This window comes from Typopeltis vanoorti, chromosome 6, assembly GCF_054136105.1.
Source record: "Typopeltis vanoorti isolate ZY-2024b chromosome 6, IOZ_Tvanoo_1.0, whole genome shotgun sequence".
Lineage (NCBI taxonomy): Eukaryota > Metazoa > Arthropoda > Arachnida > Uropygi > Thelyphonidae > Typopeltis > Typopeltis vanoorti.
The window spans coordinates 55237894-55260631 of NC_143554.1; the positions used below are offsets into that span (position 1 = coordinate 55237894).

General features: G+C 33.5%; 1 protein-coding gene across 1 annotated transcript; it reads left to right on the top strand.

Annotated features, from left to right (window-relative positions):
• Positions 1 to 423: 423 nt before the first annotated feature.
• On the top strand, positions 424 to 22478 carry LOC150105463 (G protein-coupled receptor Mth2-like). The gene is made up of 3 exons (XM_090394833.1): positions 424 to 562; positions 3786 to 4660; positions 20897 to 22478. Exons 2-3 carry the CDS (start codon positions 3909 to 3911, stop codon positions 21186 to 21188), a joined length of 1044 nt encoding a protein of 347 aa, XP_090250959.1. The 5' UTR covers positions 424 to 562; positions 3786 to 3908; the 3' UTR covers positions 21189 to 22478.
• Positions 22479 to 22738: the final 260 nt, after the last annotated feature.

Sequence of the window (22738 nt, forward strand, 5' to 3'; positions counted from 1 at the left end):
ATCTTTCTCTCTTATCAAAATAAATTTACACGGCCTACTGATGAACTGCTAAAGTAGATGTTAATGCAAAGCTGATGGGTAACAAAACCAACCAACCAACAAAAAACGCTTTTCCTTTTGAATGGCGGAATTATTATTATTTTTTTTTCTGCTTCTTGTGTATATGAGAACTATTAAGAAACTCGGAAACATTTATGATGAAAATATAACTAGTTTCTGTGAACTAGTTCGTTTTTCTTCCTGCCTTGTCACTTCCTATCCGTATGAGCAATACATCTGAAATCAAAGGTACCGATATATGTATTATTACAACACTTCTCGCGCTTTAAGTGGGGGAGGTGTGTGTTTGTGTACATATATATATCTCTGTGAAACACCCAGTCACATATTTAAAGACGTACGAAGCATATCAGCAACCAGGATTTTATCAGAAGTTTATTAGGTCGACTTCCGCTATGCAGTCATGTCGTTGAGTGGTTGAAAATTTTTACCTCGCCTGACAGCACAGTTTCAGAGTCAAGATCGTAATGTGATTTCTAAAAGTAAAAGATGTAACCAAGAAGTAAGAAAAAATGCTTTTTTTTTTTTTTTTTAAATATTCATAGATGTAAGATTTAATATAATTTATTGAACTTGTGCTTTATTTGGTTTTGTATTTAAGCGTGTTGTTGAATCATAACTGTCTTTAGAAGAGGTCAAACTTCTCCTCGGTTTGGGTGATTATTTATCAAAAATGTTTGTGATGTTTGGCATAAAGCGAGTAATGCTTTTAATTGTTCAGAATTTCGGCCGAAGCAACTTTTTCGTGTCCTAAACAGAATTCGATTCTAGGTTTTTCCAGCCAAAGCACACCGTCTGAGTTACAGAGCTTGAGAAATGTGGTTGATGACTAACAGTTTGTGGATATAGATATGGGAAATGACAAGTATTCCGAGAGCGACTGAACATTAGGCGGGACGACTAATGTTCAGTCGCGACGACTGAACATTAGTCAGGACGATGTTGTATTAATACAACTAACGTCAATTTTTCGCTGATAACCTTAATTTAAAAAAAGTTTAATTTATATCATAATTCAAAACAGCATAGTGGGTTTTCTAGTTTCTATTTTTATTTTTGAATTGGAAATTCACAATATTATTTTACTATGGTTACCAAAAAAATGCGAGACGAGTTCCTCCATCTCTCCTCTTTTTCCGAATTAAAAAAAAAAAAAAAAAAATATTATTTTGGCATGATTAATCTTATTGTGTTTCTTTTCTTTCTTTCTTTCTTTTTCTTTCTTTTTTTTTTTTTTATAGACATAGAAGAACCTCTTTTATAAGTTCTTCATTCAAGATGTAATTGATGATTTCAATGTTTCTGCTTATTTTCAATATCTTTTTATTGATGATTTTCATACCAAATTTATTAGGGTAGTTACTTAATTTAGTCATGGAATCCTGCAGACGTCTACTGTATTTATTTAGCAGTATAAAATCATCTGCATAAAGTAAAGAGCTAAGATTACATCTCCAATTTTCATGTCAAGTTTTATATCACTTTCCTTCATAATGTGATTCATATAGATGATGAATAACAATGGAGAAAAGGTACACCCTCGTCTCACGCCTGATTTAATATCAAACCATCTTCCTGTTCATCCTTCAATTCTAACTGCTGACTTACAACTCAAATAGAGACTTCTTAATGCTCAATATACTGTCATTTACTCCATATAATTGTATTGTTTTGGAGAGCTTTTCACTGACCACGGCATACGACGACAAGTGGTCGTATGGTTTTTCAGATCTACAAAACTTAAATAGAGATCCTTGTTATAGTCCCATGATTTCTCAGCTATCTGTTGACAGAATTATATCTTTATTATGAGATGATGAAACATGCAGGTCAATTTAGACTTATATTTGATTTGTCCAAACAGTATGAGAAAGAGCAATTTTCTTGCGTTTTCAACCGAAATCAAACTATCCAATTTCATATGAAAATGGAGGAAACTCCAACAAATTAGACAATAGACAAGACAGCAGGAAAACAACATGCCTCATTTCTCGATATTAATGGAACCAATTAGCAAATACCAAAAAAAAAAAAAGTATATAATCTTTGGAGACAAAATGTCTGAAATTTCGAAATTAAGAAAAAAAAATTAACTTATAAAAGTATTATTATTATAAGTGAGGATAATTAATATAACGAGAGGTTTTCATTTGTCTTAAATATTAAATGGGCAAACTTTTAAGTTTTAGAAGTGATCAACAGCTTACAAAGTTCGAGTAACCTTCACGTATGGGATTCCTTTATTATTATTATCTCCATTGAGTCCAAATACTGATCGTGGGAGGCTCACAACATAATTCACAATATACCTATCATACTATCCACAATTCATCGAGAATTTCACCATAGGAGGCCGAAGCTAACCATTATTCATACAGTATCCATCATATTTCGCCTTAACCTGATTGAATTGACCGAAATACTGGCAACTACTTCAGGCAAACCCATTCCACTCATTCACCGTTCTCGTTGCAAAAAATCTAGACCTCGCATCCTTGCTAACTGAAACTTTACTCAACTTCCCTTCATGACCTCTTGTTCTTTCCCCACCTGCCATATACTGAAAATTTTCTTCTACCTCCATTCTATAAAACCTTTTTAGTAACTTGAATGTTTCTATTATGTCACCTCTCCCCCTTCTATCTGCCAATTTTGGTAACCACAAATCTTCAGTCTGTCTTCATAATGAGTATTCTACAGGCCCAAAAATCTTCTCGGTTACTCTCCTCTGAATCCTCTCAACCACTACTGCATTACCAAAAACCGAGGCGACCAAATCTAAGCACAATAGTCCAGTTGTGGACTTATGGGAAACTTATAAAGAGAAATAATGACTTTTTTTTGTTTTGTACCTACTAGTCCACATATTTTTGATAATCCAAGTGATCTTCTGAACTATTTTGCCATTTTTGCAATATGACCTCTGAACTTCAGTTCCCTATCAACGATAACACCCAGATCTCTGGCCTCATCAATTCCAGCAACGAAACCCCATCAAACAGAATACACACTGAATAACTTTACATATAGCCACATTAAAAGAAAAGCGATTATCATTTTGACATACACTGACAGCTTATTCAAATCATCCTACAGGATCGCTACATCTCCTATATTTACTGTAGCTTTTTCCAACTTAGCATCATCAAACAAATGAATATCACTCTTCAAATTTCTTTCTTACTTATATATATATATATATATATATATATATATATATATATATATATATATATATATATATATATATATATATATATATATATATATATATATATATATATATATGCGTGTGCGTGTGTGTGTGTGTGAATCCCAAAATGTGCATATACTGTATTTGTCTTTAATATTGCTATTGATTCAAGCATTCCATCAAACCGAAAGCAATGTTTCGAACTTTTCAGTACTTCTCCGTAGTCAAAAACCTAAAGACAAACATGAGTTACCATGGTATTTCAGAGAGTTACGTATTTGAAGTAAACAAGTTATAGATGGGTTTAAGTTATATAATACAGCCTAAACTTTTCATTGAACGTTTAAAAAAAAAAAAAAGGAATATAATTACTGCTCATATATTTATGTGGAATAATGAATCAGAGCATTTTAATTCATTGTCCCAGAGACAAGAATTGCCTTTTAAAGTTTATATAAAACAGATTTTAATGAAATGTAAGACATTTTCGTTCAACATTAAATATTATTTTAATATTTATTTATTTTTACAGATCACAACTCTGGATGTGTGATTGTTGTTCGTGTCATCTGATTAGAAGTCTCTTGTTTCATATCCTCATCATAAAAAGATGTGAGCCTTCATTCAAAAATAGTTTTCATTGACACTCGCAACAATGATAACTACAGGAGTTACGATTGGACAAAGAATTTTGCACAAATTATCGACGAGTTATACAGTTTTCCCTCAAAATGTGACGTCACCTTTCATTAATAACACAGGATTGAATGTTACCGAACCACCCCCATCTTCGGATTTTGTTAAATACTATCCAGCCATTATAACCGCAATGGTATTATCCTTAGTGTGTCTCTTGATAACTGCTGTGGTATATGGCAGGCTTCCAGAATTTCGTAATCTTCATGGCCGAAATTTACTGTCTTTATCAAGTTGCCTTTTCGTGACCTTCATATTTTTGATATTGGACTTATTACTACGTAGAAAAGTATCTCAAAGCGTTTGCATTGGAATTGCAATAATTATCCATACAACCTTCCTCGCAACTTTTTTCTGGACAAATGTTCTAACGTACGACATCTGGAGAACACTTGTTAACATGACTCCTCGAGACAACAGTAAAATGAAGGGTCGATACTGGAAATATTCTGCATATGCCTGGTCAGCTACCATACTAGTTTCGGTGCCTGCATTTATTATAGATAATACCAACGCAGTTCCAAGCAAATATCGTCCTAATTTTGGGAAGACTCGCTGCTGGCTTAGTCCACAAGCTTTTGTCATTTATTTTAGTACTCCTGTTGGGATTATTTTGTTTACCAATCTCGTGATGTTTATCTTAACTACAATAAAACTCCAAGAGGTAAAGAAATTAACTTCTGTGCTCCAAATAAAGAAACATCGAAGGAGGTAAGCAATTTTAACATATTTCAAAATAAAACAAAAAGAAAACAGAATTTATTTGCTAATTAGTTGGATAATAATATCAAGAAATTGGAAACGGCAATATCGGAAGAGAGAGAGTTTTGGAATGATTTCGAGTGGTGAATGATAAAACCAAAAAAAAAAAAAAAGAGTAACTGAAGGAAATAAAAAGAAGGTATTCTTCTGCTTAAAATTAAATATGGGCAGTTTTTAAGTCATAAATTATAATTTGTGCCTTAAAAAGCACTCTTGTAATAAATCAAACTGTTTATGACAAGCATCTGCGACTCAGATTCCTGGCAGAACATCAGACAACCAACGCAGTTGTAATAAAAAATGATCGATTTTAAGAAGTTGTTAGATAGTGTGTGACGTAATTACTTCCGTGGAATTATAGTCATGCTTCCATCAAATATACAAAAGGTATGCGTAAAAAATTACAATAATTGGACTTCTGAATTTTTATTTATTTATTTTTCCATGTGCGTTTTGCAATACACTTTTGCTCTGCTGCTTTTACTGTCGGAAGACCGCATTCACACAATGCCAGTATTGAGGCGAACTGCACGCTGACTGGCGCATTATAAATCGATTATTATCCAGCAGGTGGCCAATCAGCGCGAGACGCACCCGTATACTAGCGCAACGTAAACCTGACCTGATAGTCAAGGGCGAATAATGTCGTTTGGGGAAGTGAAACCACGAAGAGAAAGAATATAAATGGGGGGGGGGATTTACTTTAAAAGGGTTGATAATATCGCATTTGTTCATATAAAATATGGTATTAATTTAAAATGTATAAAAAAAAAATGGAATGCCCCTCACGACCAACTACAAGGAATACCAATCTTCCTAAAGGCGTCCAGTTGTACAGAAGTGACGTAATGGGCATCCCCTATTAGCTCCTGAACAGCGTTCCTTAAACCCTAAATCGTTGTGATTATTTCACGTCGTTCGTCATAGCTTCAGCAATTTGAAGCTATGACGAATTTAAGCCTAACAAATATCTGCAGCATCATGCAAATTCTGCTGGTTCATTGTTAAATAAATAAAAGCAAAATAGTTCATAAGGCAGTAAACCAGAATAAGATATTAACAATTACTTTAATAATAATAATAAAAAAAAAAAACACAGCATTTTATCCCAATTACGTAGAATTTCTTCAGGTATAAAATGAAAAGTAGTAGATAAAGAAACAGTAATTCAAGTACAATAAATTCAACATAGAAACAGAAGAAAAAAAAAGTGTGTGCGTGTTATTATTTTATTGATTTATTTGTATTTTTAGTCCAAAAATAGTACGTTGTAATCGGTACATTATCATCATGCGAAAAAGTAAGAGGTTTGAATAGAAACAGGAGGCAATTTACTTTTTAAAATTATAAAATAAAACTAAATCTAAATATCAATCGATCGGAACAGTGATTTATTTTTCACGGAAGTGTGGGCACAGGAAGTTTACGCAAGGATGATTCTGACAAGTCTCACTGAAGAACTAGGTGAACAATTTCTGGCATAACAACAAATTAAAAAAATCCTTGCTATGTTATTCATTAATCACCAATCCTTTCCTCAAATTTTCTGGATTGGGAGGGTTTTTTTAATTATTTATTTTTTTAAATTCTCAGTTCCATTAATCAATCTTCTAAACTGTCTGTTTCATGTTTGTAATATTTTCCTTGTACTTGAAAGTTTCATTCATTAACCATCATTCCCAGATCCGTGCCTTCGTCACTTCCTATAAGTAGAATAAGAAGTCTTCTATCTATGGATTTTCAAGTTCAAAACCTTGCATACCATGCTAAACCGCCATCATCATTCCCATGCATTTTTCTACTCCATAACTTGAATCAAGTAATTCTCGTCCCCCCCCCCCTTCCCTTTGATATAATTTACAGGAAACTGAATATTCCCTGCAATACAAATATGATATCGGTGATCTAAAAGTTGAACAATAATAGTTTCACTATGATTATTCTCTTTTACATCAAACGAGAGTGTGTTTGTTCAATTGCTGGTTCACATGAAATGCGAGAGTTAACGTTCCACTCTCATGCAATATCTGCAAATCTCTACTAAACACATATTGACTCGGAAATCTTTATTTCATTGCTATTAAGCAATAGCAGTAGCTCCGTTTCCCTCTCCCCACACGCAAAATCCATAAACATACGCCGTATTTGGCATTTTAGAAAACATGTAGGGCGTAGTGAATTCGGAACACAAAACATTCACTGAAAACGCTGAGAACAACAATAAACTGTTTGGTTCCTTTCCTGGAGCCTCCGTAGGCAGTTTATGATGATGATACTTGGTCGGAAAGACCTGGGTTCGAATCTCCCCTGGGACGCGAAAAACCTTTATTAGGGCTTTTCAACTTGAAGGTCAGTTAGCCGGTCTCATATAGTTATGGATAGTAATTTCCCCTTCGGAAACTCGGCTTTTTCATCGTGCGCTCAGGCAAAACGAACAGAGGAGCACACCCGATTTACAGACAGAAATCCATTATCACCAAGTGTTATATTGGTTTAATGAGATAAGGGCCGTACCTGATTGCACAACGTACATACGCAATGTACTATGTTGCACAATCAGTACAATCGATTTTTGCTCTTGCAAACTGCATGTTTTCAAATTTTAAACAACTATATGTTCACGTGAAGTTTATTTAATTTTTAACTCAAAAATCTCTGCTATATGATCATGAAATTAGGCACATTCTTCCTGGTTCAACCTTGAAAGCACATGCATTCTATCTACACCATTGATTTAAGGTTTCTCTCTCTCTCTCTCATTATCAACGTCACGTAAACGTGACTGTTGTTTCTCCGGTAATGTTGGTATAGCTTTTTATTATTATTATTTTTTTTTTTATGCGGAATAATTTTATAACAGCATTTTATTCACTCATCCCGGATTTCCTGTGAAGTTTGTTCGCTTACTCATGTTTCAAAATAAAGCCATTAGTCATCTAAGCACAAATATCATCTTCCTTTTCATTCGCAAAAATAACCACGAAAATACGACTCGTATTTTGCCCATTAATTTTGCTTGTCAGAGGAGGAGCAATCTGAAGAATCGATTGGCAAACTTGCTCATCTTATGAAGTCTCCGAAATATTACAGGACGAAAAAAAAAAAAAAAAGTGACCCATCAGGGATTTTTATTTTTTATTTATTTATTTTTGCTATAACATAAGGTCTGCTAACATATTTAACAGCTGTTTTTTTATATATAAATTTTTTATATAAAATATTTCTCTATTTTAGTTTTAAAATCTATGATACTCTTCTTCCTCCTCCTCCTCCTACTACTACATTAATATGACAGTGGAAACGATGCAGAAAGGGCTCAACAACTCGAATGGGTTGTACCATACGTCCATCTGCGTGGTGCGGTACTGCGCAGGTAGTTGGGCCAGAATGTCTTCACTGAGAAACCTTGCACATAAGAAGCAGATTTTCTGCAGACGTCTTCTGGAGAAGCAGGAAGAGCACTGCGATTATAATTTCTTATTATTTTATCCATAATATGACTGTATAAAACTATATAAAAAAAGAATAGAAATGTAAAGCTGGTGAATTGTGATTGTAGTTGTAATAATGCATCTGTGTAACAAACGGTGTAAGCAGAGTGCATTAATGTTTTGATATTACGTAGACTTCGCATCCATTGATCTCTCTGTATTGAATTTATCTTGTAAACAGAGAATTGCAGATTATTATCTAGCTATCGGAGCATGAAAGATCTGAAAGAGGAAGGCAGAGAAGACAGCATCTCTAGAATGCTCTAAAACTTTGCTGGTCACATTTTGCAAGATTCGCACAAGCCCGTGTGTGTGTGTGTGTGTGTGTGTGTGTGTGTGTGTGTGTGTGTGTGTGTGTGTGTGTTCTTCAAAGATAAGTTCGATTCCATTGGACTTTGGCCACTCAAGAAAGTCGCCATTATCAACACAATTATAAAACATGAAACATGGCCACAAACTCGGATTTGTGCATAAATTAATACTAATATGAAAACGAAATGTAAAACACGCATTATATATAAGAATGTAATAATAAATTAAGTATAATCGAAAAAAGCATATATTTTAAACAGTAATGGCGTTGTTATTTATACCTAAGTTCCCAAAAGTTCTAGAAGGAACCAATTTCAAAGGAGGCGCTAGTGTTCGAAAATGGTTGTGTCAGATATTTTTCTAATCATGATAGAAAAAATATTAAATAGATTATGACTACCATAAATAACAGGGAATCCGAATTTATAATCAGAGCTCCAGACGAGAAGCATTTTGTCTCAGAAGGTTTTTTAACCCTCCAAAGATTTTTTTTTTTATTTCATCGGCGACGGAATTTTTTCAGATTAGTAATGATGAGTGACTCACTCGGAAGTACTTATACACTATGGCGATCAAGGTGTTGTAATTTCCCTCTCCACCCACGCCCGTCCCTCCGCGCGCGCGCGCGCACACACACACACACACACACACAGTGTACACGTCAAGGCTTGCGATCGTTGGAACTGCGCCTTATCGCTACAGAATTTTATTATTATATTATGTGCCTCCAGGGAGTCCAAAGACTCATCGAGGGAGAGGGTGCCAACAGCATCGAACGATTGAACCTCTTCCAAACTACTAACCGCGCTTAATCTTGCTTAACTTTTTCGTAGTAGAGGCTCTACCAATCGACCAACCTTTACTGGCTTCTATGGCACTTTTTATTGTATCAATCAATGCACCTATATCTTGGTCTTCCTCTTGGTTTTTTCCTGCCAACCTGGCAGAAAACATTTGTTTTCTTATCTTTCCTCTCCCATTCTGTTTAAGTGACCATACCATCTGAAATTAGCTCTGCTAACGCATTCCCAGGATGCTGACGATATCATTATAATGCCGTCTATACACACACACATACACCATAAAGCAGTAAAAGCTAGTACTATACAAAGCCATTAATGAAATAATGCAATAAACATTTCCTATTTAAACTCTTACCTGGAATTAGAGAGATGGGAACTAATAAAAATCCATTATCAGCGGAAGCATTCTTGTTATCACTTTGAGATTGTTAGTTCGGCAGCTAAAGACTTCCTTTCTTCAAGTATGTACCGACATCTCCCATTGTGATAAAGCATTTTCTAGTAAACAAGAATTTCTGAATTATAATTCAGAAACTGTTGTTTGCTAGAAAACGTCAGACCCTATTTTATGGGTTAAATCAAAGCGCCTACTTGCATAGTAACCATGGCTATATGAATATCCGTATTCTGAAACCATTTTAGTTAAATAATAAAAATAAAAAATAATAATAATAGAATTTTTAACATGATTTTTCTGGCCGAATTTAATGTTGACGTCACACTACCAAATGATAATCAGTCAATTATGTATCAAAATTAAAATTGACTTATGTAGACAACAGAAAATAGCGTAAACTTATACACAGCATAATGTATATATATTTACACACACACACACACACACACACACACACACACACACACACACACACACACACACACACACACACACCTGAGAAATAATACGTTCCGAATATTCATTTATTTCATTTTAAAGCATTTTGAATGGATAATGTAATAATATAATATATATTTGCCGTTTTTTTTTTTTTTTTTTTTTTTTCCTGTCGTCATTTTATCAGTGGAAAATCCCTCTTTGTCTAGAAAACAACAAATGTAATTTAATCGATAAATGCTTCATTTTACTTCAGAATGAACGCTGAAAAATACCATTTCCAGAATCAAGTTAAACACGGTTAAGAAAAGCACTGTAAGTTTCTGGGCTGACCTAAATTCTAACTCGGCATTTATTTATTCCCCCCTCCCCCTTCATGGAATGAAATGTCATGTTTTATAAAACCGAAATGTCTGCTGTTTCGCAGTTTGCAACACGAATTATATGACAAAGAAAAAATAATGAAGATATGCCAATAAAAAGTCACAACACTTTGAAATAGCATAGCTGATATTTCCATTTATTGTCGATTAAAAATTAACTACAGAATTAATTCAGTTTTTATTATATATTTTCTCGATAGCTCAGTTCTAACTAAAGGATTCATATATGTGCGTGTGTGTTATGATCCGTCGAGTCGTTTCCGACTCCTGGCGACTCCACGAACATACACTCTCCATTCCGATCTGTCCCTGACCCTGTCTTTCATGAATGAATACAACATATATTTCTTTCATAGTTTCTTTAGAAAGCTCCATAGCTTCTTTTCTCTGTAGAAACTTTCATAGTTTCTATATTCGGCTTTGAAATAATGCTCGACCCACTTATATAATTTTGCATTGCCGAACTGAAGCCTTTTGGTTCTTTATTTTAGCAACATATATTTCTTCTTAATGCTCAGCTTAATTAGAACAAAAAATCTACACAATAATAAATACACCATCTATTAAAGAAAAATTTGGTATTAATGACATATGTGATTTTCGAGTCTGTGCCCCCCCCCCACTCCAGATATTATTCAAAATAAGTAATTGAGCATGAAATTTTCCATCTCTCCTTCTAAGTCTTTCTTCATGACATCGCAGTTTATGATTTAATAATGAATATGTCAAAGTCATCCAAAAGAGTTCCAAAAAACTGCGAATGAACTTCCCTCCCCTCCTCAAAAAATAAAAATAAAAAATAAAATAAATAAAGCTAAAAAATAACTACGCGTTGGAAGATAATGATATAAAACAATAACACAACTGATAATGTCGTCTCTTTTTGGAAAAAAAAGAAAAAAAAAAAAAGCTTAACTTCCTTGTTCCAAACCTTTAATCAGTGAACTTTAATATTTCTTTTGCAGACTCTTAGGAATAGAAATTTTATCTTATCTTCTGATCTTCTCCGGTTTCTATAAAGCCAAATAACTGCTGATCACAAATTAATTAATGGAAGGGTAATTCTAACTGCATAGTGCCTGCTTCTCAATTGCGTTTTATTATTATTTATTTTATTTATTTTTATGAATTTATTATTATTATTTTATTTATTTTTGTGAATTTGCTCGTCTTGCAGGATGGAAAATGGGAGGAGAAATTGTGCTTCTTCAGTATAAGACAAACTGGAATCAATTTGTTGAAAACTTCCAGATTCCTTATAAAGATTCCTTGCGCTCATAGCAATATTCAAACACAGATCTTTCCATTTTAAGGGTAAATGCTTAGCATTAAAAGGGTAGTAGCTAGTATATTTACTACTTAGCAACGCTAGCCAGGTAGCTAACTGTTAAAATCTTAGAGTTTAATAGTGCCATAATTATCTAGTCTTTAGTAAAACGATTTGATGCTGTTACTTTTGATTCTATTGCTTACATCGTTAACATAAATTCATATTCTTCGGGAGAGAAAAAAATCAGATGTGTAAATAAGTAAGTATCTTTAGTTGCGTTGGGTTCAGCTAAATATCTATAGCACATTTCTAAATTCAGATAATTCTTTATCAAAACCAAGATAGAAGTCTTTCAGCAATTAGCTGCATTATCTTGCAGTTTATCTCTGTATACTTTTCTGCATTATAATTATAATCAAAATTTTAATAACAAAAATTTATCTACATTTACGTAACCCTATTTGCTGTTACTAATTATTACGACGGCATTTCCATTTAAACCATCAGCGTACTGCATTTTAAAGGCAGCCGTTTTTGCAATCCTTAAGTATTATAGCTATCCATACAGAAGCACTGGAATGCTTAAATAAACTAGGAATAAGCTCATTGCAGACTGCAGAGGACATAGGAAGTCGTTCGGTTGCTGTGGATACCGACGTTAGTCGTTAGTACCTGCTGTCTATCCGGTTTCCACTAGCACCTGATACACTACTTGGCCGTCCAGACATTATATATCGACCGCTTTTCCAGAGTAATAAGTGTAAAGGCGGATAGCCAATACAATCAGCTCTGTTATTTCATGAGTTTTGCCAAAACTCGAAGAATCATTCCTTAAATGAAAAGACGATAATGGTAAGCATGTGAAATGGATTAGCTGAACTGAAGATTATTTTTTTATACATGTTCCTTACTTCTAATCAAACGAATATTCTTTTTATTTATAGGCTTATCCGTATATTCTTATTAAATATTCTTTACGGTCAAAGATTCATCAATTTTATATATGCTTAAAAGAAATGTTAATATTTTATATTTACATCAAAGAACGTCTCAAATTTTTTTAAAATACCGCATATTTGTTTTAATTTCGTAGTAGAAATTATACAAAACATTTTAGAAATATATCTTCAGTATATCTTCTAAAATTCTGATTTTTTAAGACTTTTTTTTTTTTTTTTGTGTAGTAGTAGCCAATCCCGTACTGGTTGCATTTTGCTTGATCGATGAGTTTTCCGTCGATTACAAATGTTTTCTGCCTCTAAGCGTGTCTGTTTAAGTCTAAATGTATACGTAAAATAAGTAAACAATTTTGCACTTTAAAAAATTTATAATTTTGTGATTCAGCTTCTATTTTTTTTTTAATTCTCGACCTGGTCCAAACATTTCCTTGTTAGCATCTGAAGAGGACTTGCTACGTTGAGAATTTTATCATGAAAACTATAAGGTTACAAGACCGAAAAATTTTAGTACACTGGATTTCAGTAGTTCCACTATCACTTTCTCGAATTTTTACTTACCTCAATGAATGATGTAGACGGTTTATTAAAATACAACGAAAAATCAATATATCAAAAGAAATTCGTATCAAGGTAATTTCCACACAAAAACCATTTTATCGATTATTTTTTGCCCAATGGATACAGCGGGATGCTTTTAAAATTTGATTTTACTCATGCACAGTAATGAAATGGATGAATCAGCTTTCTTATAGAAACAGTATGGAATGAACAGTTTATTATTATTATTATTATATTTTGCTATGTATTTCTGTGTATTATATTAATAAGAATATTTTATTATTATTATTTATTATTATTATTATATTTTGCTATGTATTTCTGTGTATTATATTAATAAGAATATTTTGACCATTTCCATTCGCTTAGTAGAACTAGTTAATGCTACAGTGAAAAAAGCTAAGCATAAGTTGGAGACTTTGCTTAGAAATAAATAAAAGAATAATTCTTTAACTAGCGGTTTTTAAACAAGTCGAGACTTCTAAAGCTTCTATAGCTCATTCGATAACTGCGATGTTTTTTATTGAATAAAACACGTGTTCGATTCTTTAGGAGGAATCACAGGATCATTTATAAGTCCTTTGTAGCAAAAGGATTAGTTATGCACACACATGTCTGTTAACATAATGTATAGTACTTGTCATTGTCAGCTAGACCAGTAGGTTTATAGAATTAATATGCGTGCCATTTTTTAACGAACATGTCACCAACAAAGATTGGGAAAAGAAAAAAAAAATCATATTGTCTAATGCAAGTACTTATTCATCTTTAAACTTCTTCTTCTACAGTCTCTTTCCAACCAATGATGGATACAGGCCTCTGATTGCCTCTGTTCTTAGCTATTCCACCATCTCGTGTCAACCCTTAGTAAATCATCCCTCCATCTTGTTTTGTGGGGACCTTTCCATCTCTCCCCTTCTGTCTGCTCAGTGCTTAATTTTGTGCAACCTTAATTTTTTAATATGCTAAGGTGGCCAGCCCATCTTCATTTGCATGCTTTACATTACCTCACAATATCTTGTGCTCCAGTTATTTCTCTAATTCTATTCATTTTGGTTATGTGAATTATTCTCTCTAAGGCTCTTTGGGACATTCACAACCTTACTGTTTCTTATTCGTAATCAGTCCATATCTCATTTCCATAAATAATCACTGAAATAATGCACATATTAAATAACTTTCATTTTAGTTTTTTCCTTACAGATAGTCTTTATATAGCCAAAAGGCTTTCACCCCCTTCTCCCCCCAGTGTTATTCTTCGATTCATTTCTTTATATTATCTTGAAGATGATTACCCCCAGATAAATAAATATACGAATAAATAAAACTCTAACATATTTTATTCCCCAAGGGTAGTAGATGGGGCTCTTTTATACCTGAACTTCTTTTTTTTAATTTCAGAAAAAACTGCGGTCAGCTTGAGCTTAATGTCACAAGGCTTAAAGGTGAATAAATACTTTTTGTGAAAGGGAGAGTGCATACGACGGACACCTGGCGCCATCTCGTTGCCGTAAACCTCAATATTGACATTATTGCCTAGAATAGTAGTGTGAGGGTTTTGGTGTGATAATTTTTATTTTCTGATGTCATTTACGATTTCTTTTCTAAATAACTTTTGGACTTTTCCTACTTTTGTATTATATGTGTTACTCCTGATTCTACATTTCATTAATTCTTTCTCTTTCGTTTTACTTTACTTTTTTTTTTTGTAAGGATTTTCTTAAATCCTTAATAACTTTTATCATTATTATTTAAAATATTTCCTCCAATCTTTCAGTTAAGTCTGATTCGTTCATACTTCTTTCATTCAACTTTCTTTCCGTTATTTTCTGAAACTTTTCTTTATGGTTTCTTATATCTTCACCTTATATTTTGGGCCTTTTCATTTCTGATTTCAATCTTTCTCTATTGATGTATATTTTTGAATAACATAATATAATCGATTTCATTAAAAACTTCTCCGAAAAAGGTTATTTCCGGATTCACAGTACATAATCTCTTGCTGTTTGCAAATTCAAGAGGTCTTTCTTCTCATAACATTTTTTGGTGGATTCCTTGCACAAGTAAAACTATTTCTTCCTGTTTCTTGTCTATTGTACAATTAAAGTCTCCCGTGATAATTTTTCAGTGACATGCATTATTTCCAAAAGTGTTAGACAAATCTTTATTGAGATCGTCAATTTCTTCATCTGAATCACTGGAGGTAGGTGCATATACCTGTATTACACTCAGATCGAATCATTTATGGATTTTCAATATAAGAATAGTAGTTATCTGGAAGAGTGGTTTAAATTCAAGGATGCTATTTTCCCATCTTTCATAAACCATAATTTCAACTCCTCATTAACCACAATCTCTCCCAGCTGTATATAAAATGCACTTGTTTGCTTCAGTCATTTTTCTTCTATTCTTCTTTGGAGGAGTTCAAGTATATCTCACTTTATTTCTTCCAACTGCCTTAAATAACTATTCTTCTCCTGGTAGTGTCATTATAAGTGCAGATGTTCATTTTCCTTATCATAGCGTTCTTCATTTTAAACTAAGCTTGAATAGATGCAGATTTAATGAATCTCATTAACTGTGCAACTTTAGTTTAATACTAGCACATGTGATGTTTATTTGACTAATGGCAGTCTGAATATAACTGGCATCAGTCTTCTGCTTTACGAAAGATCAGCTTCTGCCTGAGATATGCATACAAATAGATGAGTGTTTAACTCCATGAGGTCTTGGGGTAATAATAATAATAAGAAGAAGAAGATAGATATCTCTTTTTATTTATTTTATTTTTCTTCTTCTTCTTCTTATTTATTTATTTATTTTATTTTATTTTTTTTTTGAGTAGCATTATCAGCTTCTGCCTGAGATATGCATACAAATAAGAAGATAGATATCTCTTTATTTATTTAAATTAAGGGGATATTAAACCCCACATTGTTTTAAAACCGAATAAGAAACTCAAAGATTGGAATCAGAGAGTTTCATGCCGAATATAGTAAACTATAAAAGTATCGGCGATTACTAGCGTGAGCTAATGCAAGTAGTCCTAGTACGTAGTGCAAACACGGGCAACTCGCAGCAAAGGTGGTAAAGTTCTGATCGCTATTCTTGGTATTTTCCATAATGTAAAAACACATTTCCTAGGAAATGTATGCTGTTATTACATTATGGTGGGAGGTCACTACCCAGACCGGTTTCAGCCTTTATTGAGGCTTCATCAGTGAGTAGCTAGACCAAATTAATACCAAAGGGTATAGCGAAAAGAACTTATTTAATATCCCCTTAATTTAAATAATGTTTATATCGCCGAAATGAAGCTATTGGCTTTTTATATTTAAGTAATCTTTTTTATTTATTTTATTTTATTATTTTTATTTTATATTTTTTGAATAACATTATCTTGGCTTGACTTAAACGTGTAAATGTCATTGTAAATTCTATAAATGAAGAAGGTAGCATGTTTTGATATGTGATGAAGCTCGTTTACCTACACGTCCAGAAATTTTTGCTAACATTTTCCTGCATTACTCATACATTTCGGTACTTATCTGATCTGATCATACAGTAACAGAAGTGACTCTTAATTTAAGAAATAGACAGTGATTAACTTACTCTTATCACAAGAATTATTAAGGTCGAAGGAACTTTTGTAACACGTGTCTGTGGTTGAATATTACGAATCTTCTACTCTTATTCGACAAAGAAAATCAACAGGATATTTCTTAAAATTGGAAACGTCGAATGTAATCAGTAAAAGAACTTGGAACATTTCCTTCCTCTTCTCTGTAGATATTTATTCCATCGTTTGATCGATGTTTTCCAAATCTAGAATAGTGTTGTTTCTTAGGTACCTCAAGGAGCCCCATGAATTATTTATAAAGTCGGAAAACATTGACGTAAAGGAAATTGTAAGGATGTTCTTCCTCTGAAGACTGTCAGATCTTAGCCAAACATGAGCTGCATTCTTGCCTTATATATCATAAGTGGTTTCGACTGATTTAAACAAATTCATTATCATATTCTTTCTATCTACGTTTGCATTTATTCCTGTGAACGTCATATTGTATGCCAATTTACCTAATAAAAAATCTTGATTTACAGAATTAAAAGCTTTCACCTAAGTGTGAAATCGGCGAACTGATCTTCAGCTGAAGAGGCCCATAGAAAGATTCCTCTATTCATGATGAGAATCGAACTCAAGTCTCTTCCAATCAAAATCAAAGGGGACATGCCCATCATTCTTACAACTGTGCTAAGGAAGTGCATTATACCATGTTCACAAAAGTATTTTGACCCCTAATTGTGGTAAAAACAAATGCGTTTTAATTTCATTTCCAGTACCGAGTGGGACTATCTTTGGCCTGAATGACAGCAACTGCCCTTCCAGTCATGTTGTAATATGTTGCAACAAGAATATTCTTCCATTTGCAGCGCAAACCTCCCCCCACCCCATGCTGATAAAGGCCGCTGTAGTTTGGAGCGAATTCTGATATGTCCCAAAGGTATTCGATGGAGTTTCCACCAAACACTTCAACTTTGTTTTGTGGAAACCAGTCTCGGACACGCAGTACAGTATGACATGGAGCACTGTTGCGCTGAAACATGCAAAGGTCACTGCCAAAGTACTTCCACAATGTTGGAAGCATGAAGTTGTCCAATATGTTCAGGTAGCCATCAGACTGATGGTTTGGGCACGTCCACCAGTGCACCAAGCCCATCCAACTGAAACATTCCATACCATTACCAAGCCTCCATCAAACTTGAAATGATGCAATCCTGTTGCATCGTTCCACGGGTAATCTCCAGATTGAAACACGACCATCAGAGTGAAAAACTTGGAAGTGTGATTCGTCGCTCAACAAAACTATTTTCTGTTGAGCAATGGGGGGGAGTGATGTGTTGCTTCTTCACAGCAACTCTACCATGGTAACCCAAGGTATGCAACTCTCTGCAGAGAGTCCTAGTGCTGAAAAGTGTTCCTGCAGCATTTTCCAGGTTGACTGTGAGGGCTGCCGCTGATGACGTGCGGGATGCTGGAACGTTCCGAGACAGATCTCGGTCAAATAGTGTCGTAGCTTCCCGGGGTGTCTGTCTGCTGTGGTAGCATCATCAACTTTCCATCTACGAATGACATAAGCAACGACTAGAGGTATACTGACACAAGTAACAATGTTACAGACAGAAAGACAACTGATGTGACGCCCAACTACCATCAAACGTTGGAAGTCTGTCAGTTCAGCTATCTTGACATCAAGTACAATCCAAAACATGCAGCACGTCCAACCTTTTATTAGCAGTAGATGCTCCCTGAATAGTTACTTGTGGTAGGATCCGAAATTTGCATAGCACGTAAGGTGTCCAAATACTTTTGTCAATATAGTGTATATATATGATACATACATTTCGCGTTTTTCCTGTCATCATCTGAAAGTTACAATACTGATTTACAGCAATATTTAATGAATGTAAAACAAAGCAGGAAGTTGTCAACATTGAAAATTATCTAAAAGTTATTGTAAGTTAGTAAAGCAATAAGTTGTAAGTAATTAATTACTTTTTTAATTACTTTTTTTAATTTTTAATTTTTTAATTTTTTTAATTACCATTAATTGTAAGTAATTATTCATCTGAAGGTAACACTACTGATTTACAGCAATATTTGATGAATGTGAAACAAAGCAGGAAGTTGTCAATATTGAAAATTATCTAAAAGTTATTGTAAATTAGTAAAGCAATAAGTTGTAAGTAATTAAGCATATATTAGTTGGCAATTACCGACCCAAAATTTATTATGTCAGTATGATAAAGTGTATATTATTATTGCCAAACATAAGACGTTAGCAATGCAACGTTTCTTTTCCATGGTTTCTATTGTTAATTTTTTTTATTATGTCATGCAGCTGTCTACTTTGAATTTATTATTATTATTATTATTATTATTATTATTATTAGTAGTAGTATTATTATTACGTGACACTTCCAATCATCCAAATACATATCGCTGTCGGGTATGCTACACCATGCAAACCATGGTCTCTATTCAAACGATGGAGATGGATATCTCTATTACTTAATAATCCATCGTCAGCATACTCTCCACGATCAACAGAATATTACCACTTACTGCCTGCTAATAGCATTTCTGGCTATTAACGGCATGTGTTCACTGGCTGATTTGCCTGTATGCAGGCGAAATAAAAACCTTTCCAGGTAAGAAATGCTCTTTATCTCCGTATAACATTGGTTACCCACCTTCAGTTAATAAAATCCGTATATAAAGATTCCTGTAGTCATGACGACAATCAACTAAAGCCTTCTCTATCGAATGGCGCAAGGTAAACCAAAATTTTGGTACTGAAATAAATAAAATGTATATGAAATTATTAGAGAATAATTTCAGAATATCTGTGTGGACCATGAAAATAGTGTTTGCATCCATGATGCTGAGCTTCCTGAAGAAAGACGATTGTAGGTTCCATCATCCATCGTAACCAGTGGTGAGCTATAAGGCACTCGCGCGAGCCCCTTGTTAAATTTTTCTCAAATTTGCGAGCCCCTTGTTCTTCTTGTTTAATAATCTTGTAGAACTAGAAAATACCACCGTAGGATGTATACATGCTACTATAATTGCTACTTTAAATTCATATGGATCTTCTGATACCTATATAAAAAATCATTTCATTGCATTTTGTTCTGATGGAGCTAGTGTAATGATAGGAAACAAATCAGGTGTTGCAATCAACTTCTACAAAAATTTCCCAACGTTGTGATTTGGCATTGCGCTCATCGTTTACACTTAGCATTAGACGATTCGATAAAAAACATTAAAGAAATAAATCATTTTGAAATATTTATGGATAAATTATATGCTTTTTATCATCAATCACCAAAAAATCAACGAGAATTAAATACGATTGCAAAAGACCTTGGTATCGAAATTTTAAAGATCGACTGTGTGTTTGAACCACAGTGAGCATCTTGCAGTTTACGAACGGCTCTTGCTTTGTGGAGAAATTACCCAGCTTTATGCAAGCATTTTGCATCGAACTATAAATATAAGGGCTTTTTAAACCGACTTCTCAATTTGGAATTTTTTAAAGATCTAGCATTAATGGTTGATATCCTATAGGAATGATCATATCTGTTAGAAGCTCTACAAAGTCGCAATATAAGTATTATAAGGGCTAAGTAAGGCTATTTTTTTTGCTCGACGATGCGAGCCCTTTGTTAAAATTTACATAGCTCACCACTGAATTCGTAACCATCGACTAGAGGAACTTTATTTAAGCCTTTCTTCGACATTCTTGAGTTGGTCGATCTCTGGCACGAGAAAGTAGGATTTTCTCGTTGAAACACGGATTTTTAACCTCGAACCTCAAAAAATCGACCGTAGAACTTAACAATTTCTTCAAAACATCACAATTCTTAAATAATTATATTCAAATATATTTTTACATTTGAAGCCTTTCGCTCTTCATATATATCTAATATTTTTACATTTTTGAAATCTTTATTTTATTAATTTATTAATCAATAAATGTATTAATTAATTTATTATTTATTTATTTTTCCAGGTTCCATCTTTACTTAAAGTTGTTTCTTGTTATGGGGTTGATTTGGATAACGGAGTTCATACCCTGGGCGACGGGAGTGCGTCAGTTGTATGGCCTAGCTGGAATCCTTAATTCCCTATACGGAGTGTTTTTGTTCCTCATATTCGTGTGTAAAAAGAGAATACTGAAACAAATTTGCGTATTCTGTGGTTCAAATATGAACGAACGATTAGTGCAATCTAAATCAGATACATCCCAGCCAATGCTGTCAAACACAGAAAGTAATGTTAGTACCACTGTCACCCAACTGTAGAATAAAATGTTTTATTTTTCTACGAAACGTTTTACATAGAAAGACATAGATTAACTGAAAAAAAAATCATGAACATAAAGTCAGAAACAGCAATGCACATACAAATGTACAAAATAAGAATGGGAGATTAGTGTGAATCTACGTGCTTGGCACCCAGGATCCAGACTGAATTATGCACGATACAGAAAGCCTGAAACAAAGCCAGATATAACTAAAAAGAACGACGTGTGCACATTAAACGAAACTGGAAAAAATATTTGCTTATGTAAGAACCCTCAAGTTTATATATATTAGATATCATACTACTTTTACTAGACATATTTTTGAAATATACAACTACAACTTTTAAACCAAACCTATATTTTACAAAATTGCTAATAAATACAACATATAAACTTTCCTACAAATACTTGTAGGAATTCACTGTCCAAAGAATTCCGACAGGTAGCCAAGGTAGTAGTAATGCATAAACATCATTTCGCATTATGTATAAAAGTGATTTATACTACAGTCGACTTACATGTCATACATCACTCAACATACCAGATAAAAGTCCTTTACAATAAGAATACTTCTAGATAATCATCATTATGAAAATTGAGTTTGTACTTGATGAAATAAAAACGATTCATGTGCATGCATTAGATAATGCATCAACCTATGCATTAGGTTTTTAAATTTTCTTATTTTTTTTCCATAGTAAATGAGCATTTTTTTATTACCCTTTCACAACAGTGCTTAAGTAATGACCCAAGATTATGGTTAAGAGAAGATAGGTAGTGACTGTGTAGCCCTGTGGAAATGGCGTTTGCTTCCATAGAGTAGAGCCGCCGGTAGAAAGAACGTGATAGATCCCATTCTCATTGGTGATAGAGAAAAAAAAAAAAAAAAAAAAAACATATAGACCATTCTCAGCTGGTTTCCGAGTTGGTCGATTTTTACGCCAGAGACAAGACGGGTTCCCCGATTTTTAACTTTGCATCTACAAAAATTGACTATAGAACTCAACTATTTCATTGTATATGCCTGTTAGAAGTTAGCGGTATGTGCCATACACTCTATCTGAAAAGCCTTGATTCATTGTATTCGTGAGTTCAGCTGTCACTAAAGACTGGCTGTCCTATCTTCAAAAACTTAGAACTAGAACGTGCTCTGCCTACTCTCTTCAAAGTCACTAGAGGATTTATTTTATTTTTTATTGATTAATTAACACTTATGTAAATAAGAATTTACTACAAGCACATAAGAGCGCTTAAATAAAAAACATTTTGTATGGTTCCCAGGCCAAAATCTGCTTGCAATTCTTGTTCTTCTCACAACTGTGTTTCATATCAGCGATAGATTTTTTTTCCTGGTTCGAAAATGGTCAATACGGTTCATCAATACCTCATACAGTGGAATCATTCATGGAATCAGAAGATTCAAATTGTTGGTGCATTTCCCACAGAGTATGGAAGATTTGTTCTATAAATTGAACACGTTAAATACATCCAATAAAACTTAATTGTAAACTACATTGCACGCATTATATAAATCTAATGGAGATGATT

Coding starts and splice junctions, on each gene's coding strand:
- LOC150105463 (XM_090394833.1), top strand. CDS start 3,909: ATGATAACTACAGGAGTTACGATTGGACAAAGAATTTTGCACAAATTA. Junction 4,661..20,896: donor ATAAAGAAACATCGAAGGAG/GTAAGCAATTTT, acceptor TTATTTTTCCAG/GTTCCATCTTTACTTAAAGT.